At 35.2% G+C, this 18,010-nt stretch overlaps 1 protein-coding gene across 1 annotated transcript in view; it reads left to right on the top strand.

Moving 5' to 3' along the window:
* Window positions 1-1,160: 1,160 nt before the first annotated feature.
* The window catches only part of LOC132737045 (uncharacterized), a 35,230-nt gene continuing 18,380 nt past the window's right edge, over window positions 1,161-18,010 (top strand). Inside the window, exons 1-4 of the mRNA XM_060724278.1 lie at window positions 1,161-2,583; window positions 2,942-3,006; window positions 7,269-7,328; window positions 13,292-13,420. Coding sequence (XP_060580261.1) covers window positions 1,177-2,583; window positions 2,942-3,006; window positions 7,269-7,328; window positions 13,292-13,420 — 1,661 coding nt within the window. The 5' untranslated portion in view covers window positions 1,161-1,176. The remainder of the gene's footprint in view (window positions 2,584-2,941; window positions 3,007-7,268; window positions 7,329-13,291; window positions 13,421-18,010) is intronic.

The raw sequence follows: 18,010 nt of genomic DNA, 5'->3' as shown, positions 1-18,010 counted from the left end.
TACTTAGAGGTTTACTGGTATGAAATCCAGGTAATCCTCGCATGTATCAGTACTTTTAACTTGGCAGGTAAAAGAACCAAGGGATCTATTCAATAAGAGCTATGGACTTGTTCCCGGACTCCCTTGTATCTCAAAGCTGTCTCTAGAGTCTGTTGAGGTAAGGACCCTACTTGAAATAAGTGCTTGCACTTTCGTAGGTTATCATTGACCGCCAGGTCCAAAGAAAAGTAATCAATCAATCAATCAATCAATCAATCAATCAATCAATCAATCAATCAATGAAGTAAAAACTGAAAAAAACTTCTTTTAAGAAAACCCAAAAAGCTAGAGCTTAGATACTAAGCATGAAACATCTTCTTGTGAGTGTCTACCAAGTTGTTCTCTTAAAAGTCCTGGGGTCATTGCTTTTCATTTAACATGTATGTATATAGTAAATACTAAAAGTCATCTTTTAAAAAACTCAAAGAGCTATCTAAAGCTTAGATATTTTGCATGAAACATCTTCTTGTGAGTGTCTACCAAGTTTTTTTTTTCGAATTAAAGACCTGGGATCAAAATTTGCCCAGCCTAAGGGTGACATTAATTTTTCTCATATATATGTAGTAAAAACTTTTAAGAAAACCCCAAAAGCTAGAGCTTAGATGTTTAGCATGAAACATCTTCTAGTGTATGTGTACCAAGTGTGTTCAAATGAAACCCGCCCGGGCTGTCATTGATTTTCCTTACATGTACGTATATAATAAAAACTTAAAAATCTTCTTTTAAAAAACCCATATAGGTAGAGCTGAAACATCTTTTTGTGAGTGTCTATCAAGTTTGTCCAAATAAAAACCTTGGGGTCAAAATTGGCCCTGCCCCCAGGGTCATTGATTTTCCTTATCTGTACACTTCTTTTGGAACTTACTAATAGCAACCAGTAATGTTTTTACACATGCACTTACATATGCACTATTCAGATACAAATATGAACTTTGTGATATCAGTTTAAGATTTAGAATTTATATCTGTTTTTTATAGTTCACAATATTTCTTGTTAACCGCACGAAAAGCTTTTATTTACAGCTGAGCGATTTCATGGCCAGCATGTACCTCTGGTTCTTTTTTAATACAAATGAAAAAAAATAATACCATCAATGATCTATGATTTGTTTGCAGAATATTTTCAAATCAAAAATCATGTCGAAAAGTGTACACAGATCCAAACCAGTAATTCCACCAAAGCCTAAAGAAATATTAAACAAGGCTACAAAGTTTATACAAGAAAACTCTTTAATGAAACAAAATGTCGACAGTAATATACTGAAAACACGTCCAAAAGTACCTCCAAAACCAGTATTGAAATGTACATTGAATAAAACGACTGCCGTCACTGACTCCAAATGTTTACACTCACCAGCAAAAGATGAAAGTGTTAAAAAACGCCCATCAGTACCACCAAAACCAACACTTAAGCCTAAAACTGATAGTAAAGATGATGAAGCAAACTTCGTCAATTTACAGGAAAATGCTAAGGAAAACGAAAGTGTACCAGGACCTTCAAAACCGGTGCTTGGATCAATTGTGTCAGAAAAGAATGATATCAAAGATTTCATTCCTTTACAACACGATTTGATTGATGATTATAATAGTCATGATGCACAAGTGCAAACTGCTCATCAGATAAGCACCTCAAACAATGAATATAAGCAAAATGCGTTTTTATCAAATAACGAAAAGGAAAAAACGTTATTTTATAACGTAACTGGAAACTTTATGGAAGGAGATGGCAACGCAAATAAGACACACGAAACGCAAATTTTCACTTCAGCCAGTGATTTTAGTATTCAAAGTTTTTCAAAGCTAAACACAAACAATGATAAAAACGATAAAGGTGACAAAACTGAGGAAAGTCAAGAAGCTATAAGCGATAAAGTAGACATTCTTTTAAATGTAAATCCCTTGTGCTCAAAAGAACTAAGTGCCGATTCAAATCAAGAGAAAACGTGTATTCGTGGGTATGTAGATTCACTTATTTTGCCTCCCTCTCCTTTAATTTTGAAGGGAAGTGAATCTTTTGAAGACGCACGTATAACAAATATCGATGAAAGTAGCAGTAAACATAAGGAAGAATTAAATAACAAAATGATAACCAAAGACTGCGTAAATATCATCCAAACAAACGATCATGCACGATCTGAGATCGAGATTATGGATATCACTGATGAAGAAATGTTAAAACAAGCCATTAAAACTGAACATGATTCAAAAACTGATCACGATGATTTTAGCATTTCAAGTCAATCAGAATATGAAAATGTTAACAAGACATTTTTGCCTGAAGACACATTGAGTAAAGAACATTCCGAAACATATGCAACTCGTAAAAGAAGTGATAAAGAGTATTTTGTCCCGTTTTCACTACGACCAAATATTACAAAAGATGAAGGAAAGATACTAAATATCAAAGATTTACAACAAACAGATATGAAACGCACTGCTGATGAGCTGACGTTGATACCCCCACGACCGAAACTTGAAAAAGTTTACTATGTGTCAGAAAGTAATACCATAAGTTCGTTCAGTCCATATCTAGAATTGCGTCATGTAAGTTTAATTATGTTTGAGACAAACAATTTGTATTTGTATGCTTTTGGCTTAAACAATGTGTGCTATCTGCACAAATCGTTGATTTTAAATGGATTCAAACAGTATGTATATGTATAGCTAACAGGTACAATATCAAGCATGAAAACTGTTAATACAGACGGGATTGTAATTTCAAGTCTTGTTAATATACTGATATTTCCTATTGCTCATATTACTAGAACGCGAGTAACATTTCTATAATTTGATAATTGTTCCACCATGATTAAGTTAAAAATTGCTGCTTGTAATGGATCTAGGAAGATTTGTATTTCATGAAATTCATAGAAATGTAAATATCTAAAGTATATATTCACAGGGTGAAATTTGTGAAATTTTAGACGACAGCAACAAGGAATTTTGGATTGCGAGAAAAGGTGATGGGTAGGCATTTATTCACATTCTAACTTAGTTTTTCAAAATCAAGATCAATGTGTCCTTCAATTTGTATGAAAAATGGCGTAAATTGTTATGCACATGGAAGTCTGTTCGTCTGTATCTAATGTACCGATTAAAAGAATATAAATCTACTTAACAGAAATTTTAATCATAATCTGACGTTGTAAAGGGGGCAGGTTCTACCTTTTTTCAGGTAAATGTCTCATTTATTTAGTAATTATGTATGAAATCAAAGTTTTGTGTTCGCTCTATCATGGAATGTTATTGTTGTAAAGATTAAATAATACACGATGGTTGTGACATACAACTCAATGACGCTTCTATTGTGCTCCTGTTTTAGTATAGTGCCTGTATCATATTTTCATTGAGATTGAGGTGATTGACAGTACAGTGTAGTACGTGTATTAGATCGTATGATAATGTCAAGTCACGTTTTGACAACAGGGGAAGCTTTATTTAGGAGTCGTATTTTTCCGTAATTTGAATAATTTATTGTCAAAAGAATAGCGAGTAAAAGAACCGCAACTTTGTGGCCCTTTCTGTTAATCTGTTACCGTGAACCATTATTGGATCAAATGAAATTATGGTATAAGCATCATGGCTAACCGAGTCTGCAGTCTTTTTTCTCTATTTTTTATATAATTTCGCTGATTTTAATGCATACGAGGGATCACTTTTCTCCTGACATTTAAACGTCACAACATCAGGTGTCAAATGCCGTGTGTCAGTCGTAAAAATCACTTCGGGGTTTTTTTAAATTTTTTTGGTTTTTCTTGTTTCTTGAGTCGAAATTGAGTACCCTCAAATCGGGCTAGGAAAACCTGAGGAGTTGATTTTTCAGTCCTCATTTTATATGTCATAAGCCGGAGTCTTGAATTTTTATGTAATTTGCTGATTTTATTGCTGCTTTTATGCTTCCATGGGATCACTTTTTACAGATGTTTAAACAGCATGTAAACTACATGTGTCAAATTCTATCAAGTATACAAGTGCAGCGAAGAATGATTATACCAATAAGTACGATAGGAGTATCATTTAGTAAATGTAATAGCCATTAGGTATTGTGTACTTTTTACCTAAAAAAAAAGTCTAAACTCTGCATCTTTTGGACCGATTAAAGGATTGTTTTTGAAGAATGTTACTTATAATAAGACAATGTAAAAACAAATGGCGCTTATGTGTCACATTGAAGGTTCTATGATAACCGCCATATGAACACATCTGCGGATGTTTCAAAATTAATGAGTTCATGTTAAATGTTGAATTCTGCTTAAGCCGGTGCAAGGGTTCATGGACGGTAGCTCGTAATTACCATACCGTCCATGAACAGACTCAGTCAAACAGAGCCTGCAACAGGGTTTCTTTTTCTCTCCATTTTATGCTGAGACCAATGTTATGTATTCCGTGTTGCGGCTGTAACAAGTCTCTCCGTACATCTAAAGCTATAATTTTTATCCTTGGAGATCGTTCAGCTCGACGTTATTGTTATGAATGCGTGAAATTTGTACTTTTATTTTATCAAATTTATTGTTTTTCTTGTTGGGTGGTTCCAAGAATTTCTAACCTAAATATTGTTTTATTAATCCCCCTTAACGTTATGTGGCCTACTTTTTAATTTTGTCTTTTGACAGCTTTATCTATGATATGCAGGCTTCATGACATCTGATACCATTTCTAAATTCAATTTTATTTAGATTCGCCCACTGTTTTCTTGCTCAGGGTACACGCATTTTAAACCATATGCCGCTTTTCATGGAATGACACTAATGTCTCTCATTGAATGCTCCATGATAACCATAATATCACATTTGCAGATGTTTCAAAATTAAAAACTTTACCGGTTCATTCTGTCTAAATTGGTGCTAGGGGTCGTGGACGGTAGCTTGCAATTACCAATACCGTCCATGAACAAGCTCAATCAAACCAAGCCAGCAACATTTACAATTTTGCCGTGCTGGGCTCTACTTTTGGATTATTCAGATTGAATGTGGCTTAGTTCGAGGATTACTTGACATATATTGTCTTAAAATAGGAAAGGACACACTTAATAAACTTTCGCTATATGTATATGCAGTATTTCGGTAGAACGGAAGTCAGTGCGTGAGCATGCGCTTTGCCATGTCTCGTTCCGTTATCGTTCACGTTTTCAACGTGGTTGCTACGAAGCGGCATGTGTCCGGCTGCTGCTACACTAAGTGTACATGGCTTTTACAACTAATATATCAGTCAAACAAATTAAAATAACACACATAAACTGCACATAAATGTTTTCCATATTAATATTTTGCATTTTCAACTGATAGTCAAACAAATATCTCTAAACAAAGTATTCTTTTCCATTTAATATATTGTTTATATGTGATGTCAACTAGTTAGCAGGCGAACGCTGTGTTTGATTACTTTCGGTCCAGAAAATTCCCTTGTTTACCATCCAAACTTATATGTTTACCATAGCAACCATATATAGATAGAAATAGATTATATAAGGTTATTGAAAAAAATCTCAGTTTCTTGACAAAAAATCGAATTAATAAATACAAAGTCTTTAGAAAAGGTCCCTTCTTTGAGTTCATTTAAAAGGAGAATAACTTGGCGGATTTTTAGACAAGGAAGCATGAGTTATCATTCGTGGCTAAGAAATATGGCCGACTGAAATCATGCAAGCAAGTTTGTAAGTGGGACATAGAGCTTAGATATTTGGAATGTAGCATATTGCTCTGAAGTCCCTAACAAAACTGATATTAATTTTACACCTTGGTTTATTATTGACAGGTCTGTTAAGTGCTATAGACTTAATAAGACAACAGAACCCCGAAAAAACGTCCGAAACGGAAAATTTTATGATTATTTCATGCTCGTTTTGTTAAAATCAGTTCATGAACGGTACTTTAAATTGCAAGCTACCGTCCACGCACACCCCCCCCCCCCCAATATTGACTTAAGCAGAATTAAATATTTAAAAATGACAATGGCATACGTAAGGATTTTGGAATCTTTGCAGATGTGTTCACATTCATGTCTCATTTTGTGAAACTGCTATGCCAAGAGCAGTGAAATTTGCATGTAGCATTGCTTAGTTTACCTGTCCGAACGTGTCATAATTCCTGACCCTACATTAAAAATTAGCCCCATTCAGTTTATCTAGTTTAATATATTAAGCGTGTCTTGAGTTTTTAATTCTAAACTATGAATACCAAGATCTTAGATATTTGGCATGTACCATCAATTTTTTTTCTCAAAAGGTATTATAACCTTGATCTTGTCACAGGGAGAGAAACAATGTGCAGTCTGAACGGGATTTGGCTCTATCGACTAAGCTATCCGGCCGCTTACACGTCATCTCTCCTAAATGGTGAACTGTTCTGAACCGTAACATTCTCCCCTGCTGCTAATTTCTCAAGGTTACAGAGCATTTCATATCCAGTCACGGCCGCACGTTGGGCGCCAAATGTCACAGGAAGAGAAAAATGTGCAGCCTGGCCGTGACACGAACCTTTGACCCTCGGAATATTGTTCCGTGACTGTACCAACTGAGCTTCTGGGCCCTTTACATATTTCCTATATTACATAGTGAACAGTTTTGGACGTGACATAACTCTAACAAAATTTCAGAGAATCGTATGACCTCTATCAAGAGAATTGATCTGAGCACATAATAAGGACATTATGATTCACACCATGTATATTATAATAATTTTAAAACCTAAATGTTTTGTATGTTTTCAGAAATAGGTAATGCTTAATTGAAAAGATAATATTTAAAAAAAATACAATTTACTTTTTTCAAAGTTTAATACAGCTATGCAATACAGTAAATACCAAATCTTTATGAAAAAGAATACTTTTATTTTAAATCAATTATTTTACCATTGCCTTTGAATGTGAACATTAACACATCTGCACATTGTCTTTCATTTGAAATGCTGAAATATGACCTAAGCCCCAAATTCACTTGACACTTGCATTATTGCAAAGTTCAAAAGTCAGTTGTATAGAAACAAAAAATATACTTCTGTTTCTAATATAAGATCTAAGTGTTGTTTTAATGCGGTGGCACAAATGCAACTTTGTTTTTGTTGAGTCTCGTACAGGGAATATTTTCCCTTACCGAAAGATAAGATTAGTTTTGATTACTCAGACAAAATTCCGTACGGGCGACTATTGCCCTGCCTGATGGTGCTCTTGTTTTAAATGATTAATAACATTATTGTCGTGATTGGTAATTAGCCTTTTATTTTTTATTGAAGAAAAATAGGTCGAATTGCTTCGAGGTTTGTCTGTAGTAAACCGGAGCTTGACATGAACCCGTGAGTATAATAGAACCATTTTTTTTATCTTTTACAAATCCGAATTACTCTGCACTGCAAAATTCTTAAATTTGTACTTTGAAGAAAAAAAGCCATTTATATAGCCTACACCTTTTTACTATATTTGAAACTATTTGCACTGTCAATAATGTAAAATGTATTAGGTAGAATATGTTGCTGCTGGTTATCGCCAATATTGGAGAGGGGACCCGTTAACATATAAAAACTCATACCGTTTATGTGTAGACCGAATCAGAAATTGACAATGTTAATAATATTATATTTATGAGTCGTCATTTCTAATGATCAGTTTGCATGAATTTATATTTAGTTCTCTATAAGTATTTAAAGGAAGGATTTAAAGCAGTTCAAACGACAATGCGCCTGATCCTTATCCATGCCGTAGATTTACATTATACTTTCCCGCGCTACGTTGTACGTAAATGGTGCTTTGTGATACGTTGACGTATGTGACGTCATTATTGTTTATCATTGTTGTTATTCTTTGACGTAGATACTTGTAGTAAACGGAAAAAAGAAGATACAACGTTGTAGTATTTTATCAACTAATATACAATAATGGTGCCGTGACACAAAAAGATGAATCTACAGAAGTTAATTTTAGAACGTAGCGGTAACAGAAGCGTTATTTCGAAGCTTTTGGGCAAAATCGAAGAAGCGAAGGAGAAATCAGACAAAATAGAATTCAACGCTATTCTGGAGGTCCTCGAATCGAAAACTAATACATTACATGCACTCGATGAGATGATTCTATCTCAAACTGGAGTCGAGGATATCGAAGAAGAACTCATTACCACTGAAGAATATAAGCTCAAATTCGAGATTCAGTTACGGAAACTTAGAGCGTATCGTCAAATGAACTCACAGACAGACGGTCGTACGAGTGAAATTACCGAGAATCATGAGGTAAACAGTCATATAAGAGCAGACGAAATGCGGGAGAACTTTATTGATGGAGCAGAAGTGGAGAGACCGGAAGTCATGTCAACGTTCAACTTCCGGCAGGAAATATTCAGTTTGCTGGCTCAAAGATCAGCCTAGGTAACAATCATTATTTTATGTCGGCAAGTTCACAGTATCATAGGTTACCTAAACTTTCATTATCGAAATTTAATGGCGACATTTTAAGCTGGCAGACATTTTGGGACTCGTTTGAGTCAACTGTTCATCTCAATTGTAACTTGACGGATGTGCAAAAAATTTCATATTTGAGGAGTCAGCTTGAAGGTGAAGCGGATCGGACTTTTGATGATTTTGCACTTACAAATACAAAATATGCACGTGCGACAGAACTTTTGAAAGAGAGATATGGCCAAAAACATAAAATAATATATGCAAGCAATGCAAGCATTGCTTCAACTCCCAGCTTCCAAAAATACTTTACATTATATTTGTGAATTCTATGATAAAATGGAGACATACATTTGTGCACTGGAGAGTTTGGGCCAGCAACAAGAATCTTACGGCGATTTACTCGTGCCTATTGAGCTCGACAAACTTCCGGGAGAAATGAGAAAAAATCTCGCGAGAGGTCACGGTGACAGGAATTGGTTGTTATGTGACTTACCTAGAGCTATTTACAATGAAATTAATATTATGGAAGCCGGATCATACAACTCGATTCAACCGGAAATGGAAACTTACTGATCTACTGCATCATTATTCACTGGGGCAAGAAGTACCATGTGTTCGAACATTGCGCATGTGACAATAACTGGAATTAAGTGTTCCTTTTGCGAAGAATCCCATAGAGCCAGAGATTGCCGGAAGTATCCTGATGTAGCGTCAAAGTTAAATGGTATTTAGGAGAAAAAAAATGTGTTTTAATTGTTTAGGTAAACACTAAGTATTCACGTGTAAATCCACTAAGAGATGCCAGAATTGTTACAGAATGCATAACACAACTATCTGTAAGTCTGATAGCGGTCGTAATTCCAGTGCAGTTCTACACAGCACACATCCGAAGCTACAGTGTTGTATTTTTCCGCCGGGGTATTGCTAAAGACAACAATGACTGACGTTTGTTACAAAGATATATGTAGCCCAGCAACCATATTTTTTGACGAAGTAGCACAAAGAAGTTTTATCACCGAAACTCTAGCAGACGAGCTTCAATTAGAGAGGGAAAAATCCGAAACAATACGAATATCTGCATTTGGGGGAAAAAGTAATCAGATGCAACACTTTGACCAAGCTACAGTGTATCTTGTTACAGACAGAAAACAGAAATACCACTGATAGTTCTGATTGTCCCGACTATAGCGACACCTATAGATAATACACATAGCTCAGACATTTGAAGTTTGCCTTACCTTAAAGGATTAAAATTGGCTTATACAGTAACGCATGATAAAGAGTTCTCTATTTCCTTGCTAATCGGAGCCGACATTTACTGGGATATTGTTGAGGGCGTGATTATACGTGGCACAGGGCCTACTGCCGTAAAGTCGAAAATCGGATACCTTCTGTCTGGACCGATCAATTCAAGTAAAAGTAGCAGAAGTGTTGAACAGATTTTAAACGTAATGGTGTCTCACATACCATAAGACACATCGATAGAACGTTTCTGGAGTCTAGAAAATCTCGGAATAACACCAGATGACAGACCGGAAGTTACAAGACGAAAGACAACAGTATCAGCTGACGTCAATTGAATTCAATGATGGAAAGTATACTGCACGGTTACCATGGAAATCTGACCACCCAGAACTTCCTACATATTATGATATTGGCCTAAAACGCACTGAAAGTACAGTCCAAAGATTGAGCACAGAACCCGATATGCTAAGAATATATGGAGATATCATTGCAGAACAAGAAATACGATGGTTCATTGAAAGAGTTCAAGAGAAAGAGATCTAGACGAAAAAGCCAACCCATTACATTCTTCATCACCCTATTAAGAAAAATTCATCAACTACGCCTATAAGAATTGTATACGACTGTAGCTGCCGTAAAACACCACACCATGCCAGCCTGAATGATTGCCTACAGTCAACACCCCCAGTCTTAAATGAACTCACCTCAATTCTGTTGAGATTTCGCCTGCATGCCTATGTTGAAAAGGCATTTTAGTAGGTGGGATTACATACAGATGACCGAGATATGACAAGATTTCTATGGCTTAAAGATCCGAATGGCCCCAACAGTGACTTTTCAACTTATCGTTTTAAAGTTGTGCTTTTTGGCGCAACTTGTTCACCATTCATACTCAACGCAACGATACTAAAACATTTCGACAATAATCCACATACGACGGTTTCAGAATTTTACGTCGAGATTTATACGTCGATAACGTCATATCCAGTTTCAAAGAAGAATGCCTTAATTACTTAAAAGTAGCACGCACCTTGATGTCCAAAGTCGGAATGAATTTGAGATCTTGGAACTCCAACAGCAAAAAGTTACAACAAGAAGCCGGCAGAGTAAATATATACTTGCAGCTGAAAAATTTATGAAGAACGATCCTTGGATGAAGAGACCGATATGGTTATATGACAAGACAAAATGGCCGATATGGGAGGTCTCAAACAGGTTACACGTGCAGACGATAATTGAAGAGCAAGTCACCGGAAGTCAGCAAGAAGAGGTACACGAGCAAACAAAACCTGCAGTTACACATCACGTACCCAGTAATAACATACATAATATTATTTAAATTAAGAAATATAGCAATCTAAGTCGGTTACTTCGCGTAACAGCTTATATTCGCCGATTTATTCAAAACTGCAAGGTTGACCAGTCCAGACGAAACTTCGACCATCTTTCTACTAGTAAACTTCAGCAAGCAGAACAGCGGTGGATACACTATTGTCAAGCAGATGTCTGCAGTAAAGAGAACAGGAATTAGTGAGAAACCAGGTCAAATCACCATTAATAAAGCAGCTTTGATTATTTCTTGACCAGGCCGAATGTATCTGTTGCAGCGAAAGACTTAACAACGCAGCCGTGGATGACGTCACAAAGTACCCGTACCTCCAACCAAAGAAGTCTAGACTTACTAAATTGATAGTCTGCAATGCGCATGAGTTACTTGGCCATAGTGGTTTAAATGCTACAGTTACCAGCATAAGGCAGTCATTTTGGATACCAGCGATACGACAATGCGTGAATACCGTAATCCGAAACTGTGTCACATGTCGTTAAGTGCACGGACTTCCATACAAGTCACCTAAAGTTTCCCCATTGCCCAAATTTAGAGAAGAAGCCCCGCCCTTCACCATTACCGGCGTAGATTTTACTGGTTAATTATATATTAAAGAACCCTCTGGAGCAAAGAAAAAAACATACATATGTCTATTTACGTGTGCTGTTACCAGGGCGTTTATCTTGAAGTAGTTACAAGTTTATCAGCAGATTGTTTCTTACAAGCTGTACGACGATTCTTAAACCGGAAGTCGCATCCCGAGCTCATAGTTTCAGACAACGCTTAAACGTTCTAGACGGCGTCTACTTACTTGAAAGCCATGTTCGAATCCCAGGTCGTCAGGGTGTCCCTAGCAAATACTGGCATTGATTGGAAATTTATACATGATAGAGCCCCATGGTACGGAGGTTGGTGGGAGCGACTGATAGGTCTTACAAAACAAACTCTCAAGAAGATCCTTGGCCATGCAATGGTAGACTTGGAGACTCTACAAACCATTGTTACCGAAATTCAATCCCTGCTGAACGATCGACCACTGACGTTCATTTCATCCAGCCTAGAAGACCCCAGCGCACCTGTTATATGGTCGCAAAATTAGTTCCTTACCTTAAGTTGGAGCCCAGAATTCCATCAACTGTAGAACGCAACATTATCTGTAAACGGGCTAGGAACCAGTTCCGGATTATTGGACACGTTGGAGAACGGAGTATCTCCCAGCACTCAGTCGACGTAACAAACCAGGAAATAACTCACAAACTATCTATACCGGGGAAGTGGTACAGGTCCATGAAGATTCGCCACGAACCCGTTGGGGGCTGGCAGTAATCGATAGCCTTATCACCGGGAGGGATGGCTTGGTTCCAGCAGCTAGAATTCGTTTAAGCAATGGACTGTACGCTACCAGACCGATTGTGAAACTTTATCCACTTGAAGTAATAGACAATAGAGACTGTGATTAACAAAATGTTTCGAGAAGAAAGACTTCATAAATTGTGAAAATTATTCGAGATTTTATAGAGACTTTCGAAAAGCTCACTGAAAAAAAGTTCAAAACTACACTTATTCATTTAAATAATTTACGAAATGAATGCACTTCGTTAACAGAGACTTTCAGATTTAAATGATGAACATTTTCGTTATAAGTAATACATTTCTTTTAAATCAGATTTATACATTGATAACATACGTGCAATTTCATGTGCTATTTATTACTTTTCGCGGCCCCCAGGATGTCGTAGATTTACATTATACTTTGTACGTAAATACCGCTTTGTGATACGTTGACGTCTGTGCGGTCATTATTGTTTATCATTGTTGTTGTTATTGTTTGACGTAGATACTTGTAGTAAACTGAGAAAGGAAGACAAAACGTTGTGTGTTTATCAACTAATATATAGTATTGATACTGTAGCTCATTTGGTTACTGTAAATGATGATGCTATCACTGTTTCCATTATTGTTACACTTCTTGTTTAGTTCTACGTAATATAAGGCTGCATTTGTATCATTATAAAATTCACCCATAGTCTATTTTCACCATAATTTTATGTCTGAATAATTTCTTTATTTTACGTAATTTTCAAATCACAATTCAGAAAATCATACCTGTTTTATTTTTATTCATATTATAGCAGCAAAATATTCTTCCTCCGATTGTAATATTGATGTATTTAAAGGTAAATCTCATCACATTTATATTTCTACTTATATATAAGGTTCTTAAAAGAATTTAGTAAAATATATTTATTCTGTCAGTAATTCAAGGAATATATAACGATAAGTATTTTATTTACAGTTGGTTTTATAAGGATGTTACATCACAACATTGTGAATACATTCTCAGCGAGGTGGGAATAGATGGATGCTTTATTGTACATGAAGCAGATTATTCACCTTACGTTTTATTGTTATTCAGCGAAGATCGGTATATATTTCGTGATTTATCCTCTTTTTAGCTCACCGAATATTCAGGATGAGCTATTAGTATCAAAGGGGGGTGCTCCGGCGTCAGTCCTCATTAGTCAACAATTGTGCACCGCTGGTCGCCGATTTGTTTTTGTACTGCTATGAAAGAGACTTTATATTGAGTCTCTCTAAACAACAAGATGTTATAGTTGCATTTAATAATACTTCAGATACCTTGATGATATTTTTAATTAAGATAATTCTTATTTTGATCGAATGGTGTCTGACATTTATCTTCATGAACTACAACTTAATAAAACGAACTTTTCAAATTTTAGTACATCATGTTTGGATCTTCATATTACTATCAACAACAATTCTATTCACACGAAAATCTATGATAAAAGAGATGACTTTGACCTTTGTATAGTTGATTATCAACATTCAAATGGAGGCTTACCTCATGCAACATCTTACGGGGTAAATGTTTCTCAGTGTTTTAGATTCGCTAGAGCTTGTAGCAACGTAAAGGAATTCAGCGTGCGGAATATTACGAAAATATTTTTCAAAATTATACAACCGTAATTTTGATTTTATTTTAAAATTCAATAGAGATTTAAACCTCTTCTACGACAAGTGATTACCTAGCCTGGTTTTTATGATGATGTGACTAACATACTTCGTGAGATTTTGGGTCATGGTAATTTTTCTGCTGTTTTTACTAAAATCATTAAACGTTTTATTAAAAGAGGTTATGACCCTACTATTTTAAGACATACTGCATGCTAAGTTTTCAACCCTTTTACGGTTGGAAACTACACAATCCTCTTTTGATTACATCTGAGGGACCAAGTGGAAGACTCTATGGTAGACTGTTCTGAAAGCCCTTTTGGACTGAATTGTCTTAATAATCGTCTCTGCCTTGCTTTGTCGGCCTTTGTAGGTGATTTTCTTGTTGCTCTGTCTCCTTTTAGGACATTGAGTACTTTTGATATGTTGATATAGTCAGTGGGTTTTAAATTTATATGTTTTTACATGATTTTGGTGTTTTACATATTTAACCTTTTGTAACCATAACTGTACAGCTCTTAGAATTTTATTTGGCAGGGATTCAATTTATTTTAACTGTCTCGTTTATAGGAACATAGTGGGGCTAAGAGTGAGGTTTGGTGCACCATTAACCGGATAAATTCCCCAGCAGTACTTGGGCTGCTGACCGTTCCATGGCGTCGCCCCTCTCTGTTCCTCAGATGTATTTCTATGTTGTTTCATACTGTTTTGGTGACACTTTTGCTTGTGTTCCTTGTTGTTTTGACGTCTACGGTAAGTATCTTCCCATTTGCCCCTAGTGTTATTTCTTTTATTTACACCTCCTTCCCCGGGTCTCCTGTCCCCTTCCCCTGTGCCATTTGACTTTATGGCCCTCTTATTCAATCATTTATTTGTTTTCTTTGAATTTCTTATCAGTTACAAATTATTTCCTATCTTCAATCATTTATTTGTTTTCTTTGAATTTATTATCAGTTCCAAATTATTATCATTTTAGTTATTAGCCTGTTATCGTCGTTTATCATTTTTAATGTCATGACCTGCTTTTCAGAGATCTTGAAGAAATGATTTGAAGCTATGTGTTTTGTAATATGTTTTGTATCGGAGCAGCAAACATTGTTTCATTAGACATGCTAGAATAATACCTCACTAGACATAGTGCACTATGTCAAAGTTCAATTGTATAGGCAAAATCTATTTTTGGTACTATTTAGTGTTCACAAATGCAATCTTGTTAAGCTAGGTAACAATAAATTATACTCATCTTCTGTTTGTGCAAATAATTGTTAGCTCTAGAATTGGATACTCATTGCACCATATTATTAATCTTTCTGCAGGGTCAGTAGAGTATTTTCCCGTGGAAATGAAATTAACACTAAAGAAAGAATACATTTGTTTCATGTACCTCACTAACAAAGATGGGATTGTATGCTCAAATTTTATTAAAGATTGTTTTATATTTTCAATTTTTGTTGAATGGAGAAAACACATTTAATAAATTTTGGGAGACAGTTGAACCGATGTTTCATATGCATAATTGAATTTGGTATCGGTTAGGCTGTACTTGATATTTGTGAAACCATTTCACCTACTTTCTTCTATTTTGATGTACAAACTTAAAAGAAATAATTTCTGATGCGAATTGAATTAAGATATCAACTGACTACTTTGATATTCATGATACCACTTGACCAACTTTCATGATTTTTGACGTTCAGACGTGAAATTTGGACCATGGGTGTAATTTCTGATGCCATATTGAATTTTGAAATCAGCTCACCAACTTTTGAAATCATTGATATCAGTTGACCTTCTTTCTTGCCTTTTGACATTCAGACATGGAATGCGGACCAATGGTGTTATTTCTAATGTAGAATCAAATTTTGATACGACTTGAATTATGGACTAAGGGTAAAACATTTTATGTTGAATTGAATTTTAATACCAGCTGACCTACTTTCGATATTATTGACACAATTTGACCCTTGTTATTTTTGACATACAGACATCAGCTAACCTACTCCGATAATTTTGATATCACGGGACTACTTTTTGTTTTCAGACATACAAACTTTAAATTTGAACTAGCGGTGTAATTTCTGATCCTGAATGGAATTTCAATAGCAGCTGACCTACTTATGATAATTTTGATATCATTTGACGGCTACTTCTTGCTTTTTGACATACACTCATGAAATTCAAACCAAGGGTGCGTACTTTTGATGTATTTTTCGTTGTTTGACCTATTGTCATTTGTTTTTGAGGTATAGTTATGTTACCATGTAGAATGTTTAAACAATTTGTTGTTCCAAACTGTAAACTTCAAACATCTGCACCTTACATATTTTGCACATTTTGTGTATTTATTCACAAAAGTTATAAAAAAATTCTCCCCTCAAAATTAACCCTTCTTTAGTGGTCTTTTATTCTGAATTTATTCTATATAGAATCATTGGAACACACTTGCAGCATAGATATGTTTAACAAAGCCTTTCAAAAATATTAGGACACAATATTTCAAAATTTCAATTTATATAGTGAACAATAAAATGATTGGTTAGATGAGAGTTGTGAAAATGTAAACCTAGATGAGCATGTTAAAGTTGAGCTGGACTTGCCTTTTTGCAATTTGATTTGAAAACTGATTTCTAACACTGAAAAACAGTTGTTTCTGGTAAGCGACTCAGGGCCATCATGGCTCTCTTGTTTTAAAATATCGCATTTTAAAGCAGAATACCTCAGAGGTTACGTCCAGAAAATAAACAATAGTACAAATATTTGAAAATCTTTCTCCATATACATAAAAAAAAATCAAAAAATGTTTCTCCATATACATAAAAAAATGAAAGAAATCAAAATGGCGCTTTAAAATTTCATTTGTTTTCCTCATGTTTGCTTTGAAATAAGGATTTTCCACCATATGGATTCAACTTTATTTTTAAAACTAATTAATTCGTTCATCAAATAACACGTGATGATAGAAGACAAAATCGAGATCCGTAATCCAGAAGGCAAAGGATCCGTGATTTTATCAGAAATATAATATTTGATTTTTATCGTATTTTGTGGCGCTTCAAGTTATATTCAAGTAGTAACATCATTTAGCCTGAAATATGATTAAAGCTCTCCTTAACTAACACTCGAAGACGATCCCGGATCTAGTCTTGTTACTATCCCAACCATCGTTGGTAAACGTGATCATGTTGAATAAATTATCTTTTTATGCTTCCCGAAGGGAAGTCATAATGTGGTCTTGTCCGTCAGCCCTTCTCTCCGTCTGTTCGTCCTTCTGTTATCTTGTCGGTAGCAGAACCTGAAATCTCTTTGAGATAAATTGTTAAGATTTCACATATTTGAACAGGGCATTGAGGTACGGTTCAGTGTGAAAGAAACATAATTCATTTTCCCCCGTTTATGAATTATCTCCCCTTTAAGAAAAATCTTGTCTGGCACATATCACTTAAACTTAAAATGATATAAACATGAAACTCTGTAGGTAGATAAATGTCAATGAGTAGATGTGCAGTGCAAAAGAACCGTTACACTGCCTTGCCTAATTTTGGAGTTATTGTCCTTCGTTCATATTTACATTTTGAACTTTGTCCAGGATATAACTCGGAAACCATAAGAGCTATCAACGAGATATATCTTATTGATAAGAAGTCTAGGGCAAGGATGAGTAACTTTGCCATGCATTTTTTATAGCACCTTGAACTTAGTCCAGGGACATAAATCTAAAACTACAAGAGGTGTACTTTCCTGTGTCTGTCCAAAACGTCCTCTGACAGCATCACCCGGTTAAAACGGGCTTTTGTCTTTCTATATTAGCTACAGCTCTACTAGTTTATACTCAGAAAATCCACATTTTTTCTGACGATTTTGTCAATTTTCTTTCTTATTTTTCAAACCTCATTTGACTTCTATTTATCGTTACCTAAAATTTTATTCCATTTTTTTTTCATTTTACCATCAAGAAAGGTATTGGTTCCTTTTGTTTCGTACCTGTTTATATATGTTGCAAGCAGGTTTCATAAATAAAATATATGCATTGATTAAACTT

This window comes from Ruditapes philippinarum, unplaced genomic scaffold (genome assembly GCF_026571515.1).
Source record: "Ruditapes philippinarum isolate M1 unplaced genomic scaffold, ASM2657151v2 ctg6738_1_1_1_1, whole genome shotgun sequence".
Classification (NCBI taxonomy): Eukaryota; Metazoa; Mollusca; class Bivalvia; order Venerida; family Veneridae; genus Ruditapes; species Ruditapes philippinarum.
Note: the sequence above shows the minus strand (reverse complement) of the source record. Positions and strands in the feature narration are given on the sequence as shown.